Source organism: Corylus avellana, chromosome 4, assembly GCF_965113065.1.
Source record: "Corylus avellana chromosome 4, dhCorAvel1.hap1.2, whole genome shotgun sequence".
In the NCBI taxonomy this organism is placed as follows: Eukaryota; Viridiplantae; Streptophyta; class Magnoliopsida; order Fagales; family Betulaceae; genus Corylus; species Corylus avellana.
In genome coordinates this window covers 2,581,086-2,597,452 of record NC_142493.1, presented here as the reverse complement: position 1 = coordinate 2,597,452, position 16,367 = coordinate 2,581,086, and the positions used below count along the sequence as shown (strand labels likewise).

General features: G+C 38.9%; 2 protein-coding genes and 1 long non-coding RNA gene across 4 annotated transcripts; 1 reads left to right on the top strand and 2 right to left on the bottom strand.

Annotated features, from left to right (window-relative positions):
* Positions 1-518: 518 nt before the first annotated feature.
* LOC132179446 (scopoletin glucosyltransferase-like) lies at positions 519-2,257 on the bottom strand. The gene is made up of 2 exons (XM_059592175.1): positions 974-2,257; positions 519-770 (listed from the first exon to the last, which is right to left on the bottom strand). Exons 1-2 carry the CDS (start codon positions 2,204-2,206, stop codon positions 519-521), a joined length of 1,485 nt encoding a protein of 494 aa, XP_059448158.1. The 5' UTR covers positions 2,207-2,257.
* Positions 2,258-7,040: 4,783 nt separating this feature from the next.
* On the top strand, positions 7,041-7,896 carry LOC132177694 (uncharacterized). Its single transcript, XR_009439791.2, has 2 exons — positions 7,041-7,345; positions 7,673-7,896. It is a non-coding gene; the product is annotated as an uncharacterized LOC132177694 (long non-coding RNA).
* Positions 7,897-8,428: 532 nt separating this feature from the next.
* Positions 8,429-12,391, bottom strand: LOC132177693 (scopoletin glucosyltransferase). 2 transcript variants are annotated; one of them, XM_088515348.1, is made up of 2 exons: positions 10,466-12,391; positions 8,429-9,465 (listed from the first exon to the last, which is right to left on the bottom strand). In XM_088515348.1, exons 1-2 carry the CDS (start codon positions 11,684-11,686, stop codon positions 9,214-9,216), a joined length of 1,473 nt encoding a protein of 490 aa, XP_088371474.1. In that variant the 5' UTR covers positions 11,687-12,391; the 3' UTR covers positions 8,429-9,213. The 2 variants fall into 2 exon arrangements, with proteins under 2 accessions (XP_088371474.1, XP_059446105.2); XM_059590122.2 differs by lacking the exon at positions 8,429-9,465 and adding an exon at positions 9,830-10,262 and having other exon boundaries at positions 10,466-12,384.
* Positions 12,392-16,367: the final 3,976 nt, after the last annotated feature.

Here is a 16,367-nt window from a genome sequence, read left to right as displayed (position 1 = left end):
TTTTTTTTTTTGACATGTTCGCACAAGAGGGGGGAGGAGGATTCGAACTAGTGACCTCCACTTCATTAAATATGGTCCCACAACGTACCCTACTTGATTGTACAGATAGGAATATAATCCTACCAATCCACAATATTTGGATCGTTACGAGCATCACACTTTCCCCAGCAAGTGGGCAGCCGAGACATGTTCAAGCGGGTGGACCTCATAAAAATTATATCATATTTATTATCTAAATTCTTAACAATTTGAGTAGCAAAATTATTATGAATTTTGTCCCCAATGAGATGTACTTTAATTTGCTCCCGAAAAAGAAATTGAAAATAAAAAAGACGACAACTTAATTAGCCAAATAGCTCAGAAATTAAAATGGAACATTAATCCCAATATCTTAGGACAATATCTACCAAATGAGGATTGAATAACTAGCAAACACAACTAACAAACACCAACAAGGATAAATTATTGTAAAGGATAATTAAAATAAAAGGGCATATCATCGTTAATTTGCTTGCATCTCAAGGGCAACGTGACTTTAATTCTCCAATCAAAGAATTAAAATCAGAGTAAGATGATCCCTCTTTTTCCATAGCCCTCCTTGCCATCTCTCCAAGTGCCTTGGCTCGGCTTCTCATTTCCTCTGCTTCTTCACCCACCATAATTCGCTTCACTACCTTCTCTATTGCTTCCTTCTTGATACTTTCTTCCCCCACTGCATCAACTCCTTGAAGCCATCGCTTAACACCAACTTCAACTCCAATTTTCAATACCTATTACAATATAAATTAAATGACTAAATTCATTTCTTTCTATAAATTTAGCTTATATAATAAGTGGTGATTTAGCATGCATGGTATCAGAATAGATAGATCTTGAGTTTGAACTTCTGTTACCGTCATTCAACCTACATTCAATTAAATATTATACATGAGAATTTAAGCTTTTGGGAGAAATAATAATTTAACGATGGTACCTGAGTCACCAACTTCTCGTTAAAAAACTGCTCGGCGAACACAGGCCATGTGATCATGGGAACCCCAGCAGTGACTCCTTCCAACGTTGAATTCCAGCCACAGTGAGTCACAAATCCTCCAACTGCTTCATGATCAAGAATCAAAACTTGGGGCGCCCAACCTCTTATGATTAGGCCCTTACCTTCCATTCTCTTCTCAAATCCTTGAGGCAGCCACTCTTCTTTTCCTCCACCATTCTTTTCTTTCCTCACAACCCAAATGAATTGCTGCCCAGAAGCCTCAAGACCCCTTGCAATCTCCATAAGCTGGGAATCATTGAAGTAAGCGAAACTTCCGAAACATATATAAACAACTGAATTGGGTTTCTTTGCATTAAGCCACTTCAGGCATTCATGTTCATCAACAGAGGATTCTTTCCCCCTCTGAGCTTTATCTTGAGCTTCCTTGTTGCACACTGAAACTGGCCCTATATGCCATGCCTTCCTTCCGAAAACCTTTCTGTAATGATCTGCATAAGCCGGCTCCAGCTCATAGAAGCTGTTTACAACAATCCCATAGCTCCTCATGCCTGCTTCTGCAGCTTCTTTCAACACATTGGTCATGTCAGTTTCAACCTCTTCCCGAATGAAGCTCGGTAGTTGCATACTCGTCAACTTTATCTCTCCAGGAAAATTAGGAATGAGAAAAGGTTCAGAATCAGATAAAACCTTCTTGTGAGGTTCATATCGCGTCACACTCTCCCAAGCAGTCGTGGAGAAAAAACTGTGTCCACTGAAAACAAGCCTTGGGATACCAAATTTAGCAGCAGCATCGGTTGCCCATGTAAAGAACATGTCAGCAACGAGGCAATCAGCGTGGTAGTCAATGTCATGGAGTAGCTGCTCGAATGGTTCTTGAAGCACCGCAAGGGCTTTGAGGAAACTGCTCGACATTTCGCGGGAAGGCAGCAATTCGAAGTTCTCGCATCCTTCTGGCAGGCCAGCCTTTTCAACCGGGAAGTTGATCGTTTGGATATCAACCTTGGCGGCAGTGGCAGTGGCGGTGGCACCGCCGTGAGTTTCGATTCTTTCAATCGTTCTGGAGACGAAAGGCACGTTGAGAGGGGTGGTGACAATGGTTGCCTTCACGCCACGCGCTGCGAATAGCTTAGCCATGTCCGTCATTGGTATCATGTGGCCAGGGGCAAAGAAAGGGAAGAAGAGTATGTGAAGCTGAGAATTTTCGCTAGCCATCACACCCGGAAAAGCCAATTTAAATTTAGTTTCAGCAGAAGAAGATGATGATTGATGATAACGAGGAGAGCTAGCTGGAAATAAACAACTTGGGCTTGGCTATATATTTTCTGTTGATTTGAATATATGTAACCCATAATTCTTCGGATTCTTTATGCGTTATATTCATCTCAACGGATTTCTCGTACAAACACTAAAAAGTATAGCGGATCTTTTTGTCGGATATCTTGAGTAACGACTGGCAGTGAATCAATGTCGCATGCAGCAGCCCAGAAAAAGCGCAAAAAAAAACAAAAAAAATGTCACATGGAGCAAAGGGAAGTAGTCTTATTGGACTGACTGCCTTTTGACTTGCAAGGTTGTAGTTTTTCTTTTTTCTTTTTTCTTTTTTCTTTTTCAATTTTATTTAATTTTTATTTTTTTTTTAGTGATGAGGAAGAAGATTGTATTGTACTAACATGCATTTTATGTAAATTCGTGACAAATGGAGTACTGATCCCTTACGTACCCTCGAGATCACATAAATCATGAGCTGTTATCTTTTTCTTTTCAAACTCGATCGGCCCCATTGTTAATAATTTTTGGTGGGTATTATTTCATTGACGGCAAACAATTGATGTCCATGATAACGCACCAGTCCCTACTACAAACATGAATAGCTCACATCATTTTGATAAGGAAGGCCAACAACCTTCGTGAATGGATCCTTGATTCTATAAATATGATTGGATATTTCTTTTAGAGATATTTGTGTTATGTATATTACGTATGTGATTCCCTCAGTTTATGATTATTTCTTTATAGTTGTCTCATAGAGATATTGTTCGTACGTCTTGCTTGGGAAGATTGACCCAGGGATTCTTACCATGTATAACCTAATGTACAGTCCCTATAAAATGAAATGGAAATTACTCTCTATCATCACCTTGAGATAGAGTTACTCAAACCTTTTTATGGTATCAGCGCTTTTGGTGAGATAGAGAGTATACATCTTCATTTCTCTTCCTTGTAACAAGATCAGTACATCGTCTTCCGTCTCTTTTCCTCATGTCGCCCACTACCAAATCATCAACCACAGCTGAACCATACCCTTACCCAGTGACACAAAATGTCACTAATTTTGTGTCACTTCGCCTCAACTCCACCAAGTTTTTGAGGTGGAAAACCCATATGCTCTACATCCTTGAAAGCTATGACTTACAGGGATTTATCATGGGTGAGACCAAGGCGCCTCCAAGGTACCTAACATCAGAGGCATCAGATACCCAAGATTCGAATCCGACGTTCCTTCAAGGCGTCGAACTGATCGCTTGGTCAAAGGATGGCTGATTGCTACGTTGTCCGAAGATGTTCTTGGCATTGTGGTGGGACTCGACACCGCGATAGAAATCTAGAATTCATTGGTGCATGCGTTTACTTGAGTCTTAGATGATCGTCACCTTGAACTCAAGAAGCAGTTAACCACTGTTCAACGTGGCTCCGATCCTGCAAGATTATCTGCGATGGTTTAAAACCGTGTGTGATGATCTTGCTGCAATTGGAAAACCAATCCCAGATCATAAGAAGACATTCGGGTTGATTAGTGATCTTGGCAAGGGATATGAGATGTTCACTAACACCATGCTCAGGCCACCCATTCCTCCTTATGCAGAAGTTCTTGTTCTTTTGGAAGCACACACTGAACGTTTCAAGTTGGACCATGCCAACACTTCCACCAATCAAATGGCTTTTGTGGGCTAACGTGCCAACAACCACAATTATAAAGGTATGAAAAAGAATAGTCCTACTAGCTTTAACTCTAATGGAAAAGGTTTTACCCAAGGTCAATTCTTTGGGTCAAAGCGCCAGAATTTTAGTCCTACACATGCTAACAAGGGTGTGTCCCCTGCTTCTTCCCAAGGCAACAATAAAGAAGAGCAACTCACTTGTCAGATTTGCAAAAAGCGGAACCACACCGCTTTAACCTGCTTCAACCGCTTCAATCATGCCTTCACCCCAAATGATATTCCTCGAGCACTCGCAGCTATGACTATTGAAGATAATCAAGACTCAACATAGTTTCTTGACACCGGGGCTACAGACCACATAACAGGTGATCCAAGTAATTTACATTCTCTCATCCCTTATCATGGCACATATGGAGTCATGGTTGGAAATGGAGAAAGTCTACCTATTACCCATATTGGGCAAGCCACCCTAGGTTCTAGTTTTTCCTCTCTTAAATTAAACGATGTCTTACTTGTCCCAGATATTAAGAAAGATTTGTTATTTGTTAGTAAGCTTACCCCTGATTATCCCTTTCAATTTGAATTTGACGGGCATGGCTTTGTGACTAAGGACATGACAACCAACTGCATAGTAGCTACAGGCAGTAGACGAGGTGGTCTGTATGCTCTCAATGGAAGCTCTGCAGCTTTCTTCTCACAGCGATTAAGGAGAATAGACGGCGAAGGTTGGCATCAGCGACTTGGACATCCCCAATAGCGAATTGTTGATCATTTGCGGCATAAGAACCTTGTTTCCATTGATTCAAAAAATAAAACATCAAAGATTTGTACTAGTTGTCAAATGGGAAAATCCAACAGACTACCCTTTCTATCGGTTGATGCTTCAATAAAGTCACCATTTTATAAAGTGTACTGTGATTTGTGGAGTCCTGCTCCTCCCCTTAGATCAAAAGAGCAATTTCGGTTTTATTCTGTGTTTATTGACGATTATACGCGATTTACATGGTTCTATCCTTTGCCCCACAAATATGATTTATTTGAGTGCTTTGTTCATTTTCAGAAATTTGTCACTTGCCAATTTGATGCTAAAATTTAGGGGTGAAATAGCGGTTGTGATTAGTGATTAGTGGCTAAAACCGCTAACCGCAACCACTTTGGCAGTTAGTAAATTTTACTAACCGCCTCCGCTAACCGGAGAGGTGGTTAACCGCATCCGGCTAACCGCTTTTCTACTAACCGTTTTTTTTTTTTTGCCTTTTTATTGGGCTTTTTTTTTTTTTGCCGATTTTGGGCCAATTTTGGACCGGTTTTGAGAATTATTTTGGGCTCACTTTAAACATTTTTTTCCATCTTTTTGTCTTTTCAAGGCCATTTTAGCATCAAATTAGCCCAAAGGAGCCCAATAGTAATTAATAATTAAAAAAAAAAAATCTAAAATACTTCACAAATTTACATTAGTTTACTATGAATGCATTTCAACGTACAAATAAAATTTCCAAAAACCTTGTAAATAATCTACTAGCAATCTTAATTTTATGAACACTCAAACATATATCCCTTAGCCATAATAATTAACTGTAATTTTCTTCAGTCCCTTATAGGTCTCTGCTAATCCAATGCTCACTGATCTGCTAACAAAGCCCCTATCAAAACAAAGATTCATGCAGTTAATCACTCAAACATAATATTAAGTCATAATCCAAGCAACATGTAAACAACAAAGAAACAGATCAAGAAAAAGAAATCCAACAAAGAAACACCTGTTGTGCATCTGTGTTGCAGGGACTAAGAAAACGGATCCGTAGATTTTTTATCTCTATGTGATTCCAAAATCTAAAATCAAATCTATCAGATTAATCTATCAGAGAAACTAAAATCCAAATAAAAAGAAATAATCACCACACAATTCATATGAAACTTGGATTTAAATACAAAAAATAAAAAATAATCATGATATGTAAAATCTATCAAACCCTCAAATCTGATTGGGGTGAAATTTGGGCACAAATGTGATGAAATGTAACCCTATAATATTCATAAACAATCATAATGTACCCCTACATGCTAATCATGTGCAGATTAAAACAGAAATCCAAGAAATTGAAGAAATCCCAAAATAAAAAACCTAGTGCTTGAAATATTGAAATAAATTCCAAACAGTGAGATATTGCTACATACAGTTCATGTAAGCTTGGCAAACTGCCGAGATAAGAAGGTAATGGACTAGTCAATGTACTGTCCAACCACCTGAGAAGAAGATAAAGAAATCAAAAAATAAACATTTAACCTCATATTCTTGTGTAAAGAGTAATGCTTGGCTTCATTAAAAAAATTCATATTTTGGCAATTTTAATCTTAGGTGGCATAACCAATTTTAAAATTAATAGATTTTAAACAATAAATTAATAGATTTTCGAAAAATTGGCCATACCACCTTGGATTAAAATGGCCAAAAGATTGACTTTTTAATGAAGTCAAGCATTTCTCTTGTGTAAATGATGTAAGCATACCAAAATCAAAATCAAGTTACTAAACTTACCTTGCTTGGCGACGAGAGACAGCAAGTTGAGAGATTGACGAGAGACAACGAGTTGAGAGAGCGACGAGAGACGGTGTGAGTGAGAGTGAGAGGTGTGAAAGTGCAAGGAGTGAGAGGCTGAGCTGCTAGAAAGAGAGGTTTAGGGTTAGAAAATCTCAACTAAGAGATGAATCTATAAAAATGAAAAACGACGTCGTTTTGCACTTCTAATATTATTTATAATAAAAACTAAAAAGATAAAACCTAAACAAAAAACCACTGTTGGGGTGGGGTCAAACCCGGGTTCGACACATGAAAGATGGGAACGACTACCACTATACTACAACAACTTATTTGTTGTATATTATATAAAAAATATATATTTAAAAAAAGCGGTTAGCAGTTAATGGTTTCTAAAAACTTACTAACCGCTAACCACAACCACTTAGACGGTTAGCAGTTAATGAGGTAGCAGTTAACAGTTATAGTAGTTAGTAGTTACGGTTAAGCGGTTTTAAATTTCACTCGTACTAAAATTCGTGTTTTTCAAAGTGGCGAAGGTGGCGAATTTAGTGATGGGGGTCTTGCATGTTACTTAGTCGACCTTAGTATCCACCGTCAGTTTGCTTGCCCAAAAACTCCCGAACAGTATGGTACTGCCAGTCGGGGTGTCAAAAAAAATACGGAAAAATCGCCGCCTCTCAAAAAATACCTTGGTATCCACCATCAGTTCTCTTGTCTTCACTCTTCCGCCTCTCTCTCTTTCTCTCTCTCTCCCCCCTTCATCCCCATTTCTCTTGTTCGTTGACCGAGAGACTGCTTCGAAGAAGCGGAAATCGCCGATTCCAAGTCCAAGATCCGTTTAATTCCAAGCCCCGATTTCACCAATCCAAGGTCAGATCTGTCGTGTTCAATCATTTTCTGTCTAGAGTTCCGATTAGTGTTGTTACAGTTCAATACTGGTAGTTTCCTTTTGATTTACGCTTTGATTTATTGTGTGGAAACACCGAAGCGGGGACGTTTTTGGACTCTGATTCGCAGTAAATCAGTTGAGTTCAGGTTCTCGTGGAGGGTTCTGGATGCTTTCTAGATTGTTGTCGTTTTGGTTTGTTATTTTCGCTAACGGAAAAGCTGTCGTTTTTTGAAATCTTAATTTATAGTTGCACAAAATAGTTAAAAACTGTGTTTCCAGATCTGGGTTTGATCTTATTGTGGTATTAGTGTATTACTTTGAGGGGAACTATGGCAAGCTGGCCTTTATTATCTGGTTAAATTTATCAACCTGGTGAAGCAAGCTGGCCTTTAGGCTTTATGTTCATCTCAGGATCGGTCCTTATGTTTGTGCTGAGTGGAACTTTGGGTAGTACTATAGTTCATCTGATTTCTAAGTACATAAATGTATCTCAATTTACTGTAAATTTGATTTTTAATTTGATATTATGAAGTTTCAAATGCAATAATTCACAAATAAGATCGGAAAGCTGAAAGTTTTTTAAAAAAAAAATGGGCCAACCATGTAAAAAAAAAAAAAAAAAGGGCTTATTTTAGGCCCCAAAATCCAATTATTTTTAAAAATTGGTTACCCGGTCTAAATAACCAGGAAACCAATCGGTTATTGTATAATGGTTAACCGGGAACCAGTTACCCGGTTCCGGTTTACCAAAATCAATAACCGAGTACTCCGGTTCCGGTTCCGATTCCTGGTTTTAGCCAATAACGGGAACCGAAACCAGGTTGACACCCTTAAATGCCGAGCGCAAGCATTGACATATCACTAACATGGGCTTACTATGATGTTTCACGCACACTTGCCATCATGTTTTTGGGTATAATGCTTCTCTACGGCCACATTTCTCATTAATAGAGTGCTCTCATCTCATCTTTTCTTTTTCTTTTTTTGACATGTCTGCACAAAAAAGGGGAGGAAAATTCGAACTAGTAACCTTCGCTTTATTATGCGTGATTTCAGCCGATTGAGCTACCTCTTAGGAACGCTCTCATCTCATCTTGGCATGGATTCACCTTTCTTTCGACTCTTTGGTAAACACCCAAATTACTCCACATTTTGGGTGTTTGGTTGTAAATGCTTCCCATACCTTGGTAATTATCGGCATGACAAACTTTCTCCCAAATCGTTGCTGTGTGTGTTTCTTGGCAATAGCACCAAACACAAAGGCTACAAGTGTCTCTATCCTCCTAATGGTAGAATTTATGTCTCACGCCACGTTGTCTTTGATGAGAGTGTCCTCCCCTTTACCGAGCCTGCTTGTCTCCACGATGATGCTCCGATTCAAGGGGGATTTGCATGTTTAGTGATTGGATGACTTCACCGTATATCAGACCGCCAGCTAGTGACATTCATTCCACAAATACTAGCTCACCAGACATGGACAGCTCACATCCCATCTTGTGTGTACCAACCCAGCTCAACCCTATCCGTGGCTCTTGTGAAGATGTGGATTCTGTTCTGGACATGAATAGCCCACATCCTATTCTAAATGAACCAGCCCACACAAACAATTGTGAGCCCAGCCCCAACCTTGGCTCGTGTGAAGATATGGGTTCCGTTCTGGACAGGGACAGCTCACGTCCTATTCTCAATGAAACAGCCCACACAACCATGTGTGAGCCCAGCCTTGGTCCTAGCCCTTGTGATGACATGGCCCCATCTAAGTCTCTCCAAGAAATGGTCCAACCAGCAGATCAAAGAGAGAACATAAAAGTTAAGACCTTCCTGTTACATTTGTTTTTTCTTCCTAGTATCAAGAACCATTCGCCATGAGATCTTCAATTACAGCATTCAAATCCAAGTAAGACGATCTACCTTCTTTAACTGCCCTATTTGCCAGCTCTCCAAGCATCTTTGCTCTGCTTCTCATTTCCTCTGCTTCTTCCCCAATCATTATCCGACTCGCTGCCTTCTCTATGCCATCCTTTTCAATGTTTTCCCCTCCCACAAAAACCCATCGTCGGCCACCAACACTGATCCTAATTTTAAGCACCCGAGTTACCAACTTCTCATTGTAAAACTGCTCAGCCAACGCCGGCCATGTGACCATGGGCACTCCTGCACTCCATGCCCACATTCCAACTACATACCCTACTTGGTTCAAAAAAAAAAAAAAAAAACTACATACCCTACTTGATTGTACTGACAGATAGGAATAAAAACCTACCAATCCACAGGACTTGGATCACACTTTCCCCAGCAAGTGGGCGGCTAAGACTTGTTCAAGCAGGTGACCCATAAATATTCTTTCACATTTATTATCTAAATTACTAAAAATTTGAGCAGAAAAATTATTATGAATTTTGTCTCCAATGAGATGTACTTTCATTTGCTCCAAAAAAAAAAAAAAAAAAAAAAAGACAGCTTAATTAGCCAAATAGCTCAGAAATTAAAATGGAATATTAATCCCAATATCTTAGGACAATATCTACCAAATGAGGATTGAATAACAAGCAAACACAACTAACAAACAGTCAAACACCAACAAGGATAAACTCTTGTAAAGGATAATTAAAATAAAAGGCATATCATCGTTAATTTGCTTGCATCTCAAGGGCAACGTGACTTTAATTCTCCAATCAAAGAATTCAAATCAGAGTAAGATGATCCCTCTTCTTCCACAGCCCTCCTTGCCATCTCTCCGAGTGCCTTGGCTCGGCTTCTCATTTCCTCTGCTTCTTCACCCACCATAATTCGCTTCATTGCCTTCTCTACTGCTTCCTTCTTTATATTTTCTTCCCCCACTTCATCATCTCCATCAACCCATCGCTCAACCCCAACTTCAACTCCAATTTTCAGTACCTGTTACAATATAAATTAAATGACTAAATTCATCTCTTTCTATAAATTTAGCTTATATAATAAGTGGTGATTTAACATGCATGGTATCAGAAGAGATAGATCCTGAGTTTGAACGTCTGTCACTGTCATTCAACCTACATTCAATTAAATATTATACGTGAGAATTTAAGCTTTTGGGATAAGTGATAATTTAACGATGGTACCTGAGTCACCAACTTCTCATTAAAAAACTGCTCAGCGAACACAGGCCATGTGATCATGGGAACCCCTGCAGTGACTCCTTCCAACGTTGAATTCCAGCCGCAGTGAGTCACAAATCCTCCAACTGCTTCATGATCAAGAATCAAAACTTGGGGCGCCCAACCTCTTATAATTAGACCCTTACCTTCCATTCTCTTCTCAAATCCTTGAGGCAGCCACTCTTCTTTTCCTCCACCATTCTTTTCTTTCCTCACAACCCAAATGAATTGCTGCCCAGAAGCCTCAAGACCCATTGCAATCTCCATCAGCTGAGAATCATTGAAGTAAGCCAAACTTCCAAAACATACATAAACAACTGAATTGGGTTTCTTTGCATTAAGCCACTTCAGGCATTCATGTTCATCAACAGAGGATTGTTTCCCCCTCTGAGCTTTATCTTGAGCTTCCTTGTTGCACACTGAAACCGGCCCTATATGCCATGCCTTCTTTCCCAAAACGTTTCTGTAATGATCTGCATAAGCCGGCTCCAGCTCATAGAAGCTGTTTACAACAATCCCATAGCTCCTCATGCCTGCTTCTGCAGCTTTTTTCAACACATTGGTCATGTCAGTTTCAACCTCTTCCCGAATGAAGCTCGGTACTTGCATACTCGTCAACTTTATCTCTCCAGGGAAATTAGGAATGAGAAAAGGTTCGGAGTCAGATAAAACCTTCTTGTGAGGTTCATATTGCATCATACTCTCCACCGCAGTCGAGGAGAAAAAACTGGTTCCATTGAAAACAAGCCTTGGGATACCAAATTTAGCGGCAGCATCGGTTGCCCATGGATAGAACATGTCAGCAACGAGGCAATCAGCATGGTAGTCAATGTCATGGAGTAGCTGCTCGAATGGTTCTTGAAGCACTGCAAGGGCTTTGAGGAAACTGCTCAACATTCCACGGGAAGGCAGCAATTCGAAGTTCTCGCATCCTTCTGGCAGGCCGGCCTTCTCAACCGGGAACTTGATCATTTGGATATCAACCTTGGCGCCACCGCCGCCGCCTCGAGTTTTGATTCTTTCAATCGTTTTGGAGATGAAAGGCGCGTTGAGAGGGGTGGTGACTATGGTTGCCTTCACACCTCGCGCTGCGAATAGCTTGGCCATGTCTACCATTGGTATCATGTGTCCATGGGCCATTAAAGGGAAGAAGAGTACGTGAAGCTGAGGATTTTCGTTACCCATCACACCCGGAAAGCCAAAAGAAGAAGATGATGATGATGACGACGATGACAAGGCTTGGCTAGATTTTTCAGTGTTTGTATGACAAATCTGTTGAGATGAATGTGACGTATAAATAGGCCACGACACGAGGATTCTTGATTCTAGAAGGAAAATTTAACGAGAGGGCAGCGTGCAGCATGCATTGAACTCTAGAGAAATCCAAAAATTTCCTTCTAGAAACTAGAATCCTCGTGACCTATTTGTATGTCATATCATATTCATCGACTGATCCACAGATTTATCATACAAACACTGAAAGCCTGGCGGCACAACGCATCTTCTTGTCGGAAATAATGCATGGGTAACAAGTGGCAGTGAATGAATTATGGAACCTCACATGGAATATATGACACATTGAGCATATTAAGAAGGCAACCTTATCCGACAGCCTTTTTTTTAACTTAATTACAAGATAATGCTCAAGTAACGTTTGTATTGAATAACCATAAGTCTTAGTCATTAAAGAGTGGTGTTATGTTTGTAAAGCTTGTAACGTCTGTAATTAAAGCATTTAAACCTTAGTTTAACTTTTGTAACCTTTAGCTTTTGTAAAGTCTGTATAAACATATGATCCCTGAAGATTAGTAAGGGATAGGAGGAAAACCAAAATCATAAAATATAATGTTCATGGTATCATAGCTCTAAAGACTAACTGTCGTGCGTACTTCTTTTTTGGGGAAACTTCATAAAGCCCCCCTGAACCTCCAACCAATTTGAAAAACCCCCCCTGAATTTCCAAAACTCTCATTTAGGCCTCCTGAACTTTGGATTTCTCTCACTTTGGACCCTTTTAACATTAAACTACGTCGTTTTTGGGCTGGGTAGGTGTTTAATTTTAGGATACAAAACAACGTAGTTTAATGTTAAAAGGGTCCAAAGTGAGAGAAAACCAAAGTTCAGGGGGCCTAAATAAGAGTTTTGGAAATTCAGGGGGGTTTTTTCAAATTGGCTGGAAGTTCAGGGGGGCTTTCTGAAATTTCCCCTTCTTTTTTCCTTCTTTCTTTCAGCCCTTTTGTCAAACAACTAGTATGCTAATGGCTACTTCTTCAATTTCATCCACCACGGCTTCAGTCACTGCTAATCCCACCTCATTCGATCTCCTCTTCCTTCCATCTACCGGTAAACGTACATTACACAATTCACGTCAAGCCAAATCGTCATCCACCGAGATAGCCGTCATATTCCACCTCACGCGCCGTCGAAAGCTTATGCTAGCTCGTTCATTCAAATCAGGCGTCCCGAGGACCTTCCCCGGCCACCAAAGCAATTCGATTTTCCTGTGTTTTTGCTTTTCCCCTGTTTTCCATTTACCTCAATTCAAAAAAAAAAAAAAAAAAAAAAAAAAAAAAAAAAATCCTTGTTTTTGTTTTCAAACTCAAGCTTCCAGAATTATTCACCATGTTAGAATATAAAGTAATGCTAAAAGCCCATATTATGTAAAAAATAATGTGACTTTTAAAATTATCATTTAAAAATAATTAATCATAAGCCCAATAATAAGTAAGACTATATAACTTAATCATAAATTACTAATTTTATATTGAGTTTGTATTGAGTTTGCGAATCATATCAAAAATACTTAATTCTAGTGTTGCAGATAATTAGGTTCACTTCGTATCGAGTTGTGGGTATATCGATCCGTATAAGGAGTATATAGGTCAACTTTAACTTAATTTATTTAATTAAATGGATAAAATCCTACAACTAGAAAACTATATAGGTTAACTTCAACTTAATTCATTTAATTAAATACTGTTCAAACAAAAAAAAAAATCATTTAATTAAATAGGTCAAACCCTACAACTACAACTCTTTAGTTTCATATTAAATTCATGTCTTCTCAAATATTATCAGCTCACTGCCCAATACTCGTCCTTCCAAGAACATCATGGAAAGGAGAAAAAAACAATTTGGACAAAACTGTAACTGGGAAAATGAAGTATGAATCGAGGGTTTTATTTGAGGCCTTCTTTCATGGTCACCATGATATCCTATGTAGTGACATATACGCCAAAACATATATTAGTGGAGCCATGATATTGATGATGTAGATGCGGTTCCAGAAGCACCAAAGGAAGGTGGATGTCAATTGTCTTTTTGTCGTTGTTTATTGATATCTGGAGCCATGATACTGATGATGTAGATGTGGTTCCAGAAGAATCAAAAGAAGGTGGATGTCAATTGTCAATTGTCGTTTTGTCGTTGTTTATTGATATCTCACTCTTTCTGTGTCTAAATTATGTATGATTCTACCCATTTTCATGACCTTTTACTCAAGATATTCCAACACAAATAATTCAGTGACGATTTGTTATTTTTTTCTTTTGGAGAATAAGAATCTATTTGAGATTGTATTAGGGAGAGTAAAAAGTAATTTTAATATTTAGAAAGTTGTATCCAATAAAAATGTGACATGTTTGAAAACATGACAGAAAATTAATGAAACTGTCCTTAATGGGTAGCTCAATCGGCTGTGCATCACGCCTCATGAAGCGGTGGCCACAACAAGTTCAAATCCTCTCTCCTCCTTCTCTTGTGTGGACATAAAAAATAATAATAATAATAAAACTGAAAAATTAATTATGGACTGTAGGCAATGGATGGGAAAGAAGTTATAGCACGACGGCTGCCCTACTGTATTGCTTGCTAATCAATGTAGGCTAAGAATCAATCAAATAAATTTTTCTTTTTGGGGTGGTGAAATAAAAAATTGGATGTAATGAAAGGGTTGCATTGGGAATGTGTTGGTTTCTACGGCATTTTATCAAACATTTTATATGCATAATTAATCAGAAGCAGTTTTCTCTAGATTCATAGTAAAGGGAGCTTAGATTGGGAAAAGTTTAATTAAATAAAATAATAAGCACAGAAGATAGAGAGAGTAACCAAACTCAATCTCCTTGTCTACTTCCCTCTCGTCATATTGTTTTTTAACCATGCATCCATATGCCAAAAATTAATCTTTTGCAATATACTAATTTTCAAGGCTCAAGGCTCAAGGCTCAGAGGGTGCCTTGAGACTCAAAAATGGTCTTGGACGACGCATTGTCTTAACCACAAGCAATTTGTTGTCAAAACTGATCTCTCAGTGTCAACTTGCAGAAAACCATTTACTACAATCTACAGCAAAACTTTAATTATAATCCCTTTGTCTACTTTTACACATGATAAAATGCCCAAGAAAAATAAAAATACACATTTAGTAGGAACTACAGCCTTCTTTTGTTGTGAAAGCAGCATGCACCACAAAAAAAACAAGGTTTAGCGACATGGTTATTTGGGGCATTTTTGGCCAAAAAAATGTCCCTATTGATTTCGCAACGCTTGATTAGGGGCAATTGGGACACGTCGGTTTTTATGGCGACTAGAATTTAAGATTGAGACGTTTTTTTACTAAAGAGCGCCTCAAAAAGGGGACGTTTGGAACAAAGCGCCCCCTTTTTTAAAAGGGGGCGCTTAGTTGTGAAAAACACCCCCTTTTTAAAATGGGGACGCTTCCTAGGCAAGTGCACCCTTTTTTAAATGGGGGCACTTCCTAGGCAAGCGCCCCTTTTTTTAAATGGGGGCACTTCCTAGGCAAGCGCCCCCTTTTTTAAATGGGGGCACTTTCTAGGCAAGCGCCCCCGTTTTTAAATGGGGGCGCTTCCTAGGTAAACGCCCCCATTTAAAAAAGGAGGCACTTCCTTGGCAAACGCCCCCATTTAAAAAAGGGGGCGCTTCCTAATCAAGTGCCCCAATTTTAGAATGGCAAGCGCCCCCTTTTTTAAAAGGGGTAGCTTGCCTAGGAGGCGCCCCTTTTTTAAAAGGGGTCGCTTGCCTAGGAAGCGCCCCTTTTTTAGGCAAGCGCCCCCTGTTTTAAATGGGGGCACTTGCCTAGGAAGCGCCCTCATTATAAAAATGGAGCGCTCAGGTGGGCAAGAAAGGGGGCGCTTGCGTGTAAAGGGCCCCTATTTCTATATGGGAGCACTTCCACGCCGCAAAGCGCCTTCAATAATTAATATATAGAGAAAATATTTTTCTCATGCAATTCATATATATTTTTTATATTCTCCTGATATACAATACGCAATACAATATTGTATTGCGTATTTTCTCCATAAATATTGAATTAATCCATAAATATTTTCTCCATTCATCAATCTCATACAATCTTATATATATATATATATATATATATATATATATCTCACAATACATATCTAATCCATATATACAATCTCATATCTCATAAGACATCTAAATCCAAAATGCTGATGTCATAAACACAAAGTGTACCACATCTTAAAGAGTTAACAAAAATTGTACCATACATATGAAATAAAATAACCAAAACGATATCATAAACACAAAGTGCACCACCTCTTAAAAGAGTTCACAAAAATTATATATTGCTCGTAAACGGCCAGTGTATTCTGCATTTTCCATGACCTTGTCATAAGCGTCGTCAGTTGCCCAATTTATTGATCCATGTGTCAAGCTTGAGCTTACTGCAGTGTCTTGTGAACTCAGAGCCCTCATCTTCTCCTATATTTATATAGAATATGGAAAAGTGTTACGCACCAACTAATCGACTCATAAAGACTTACAATATTATAGTGTTTTTGAAAAAATAAACACATGCATACACAAATTAAATATACAA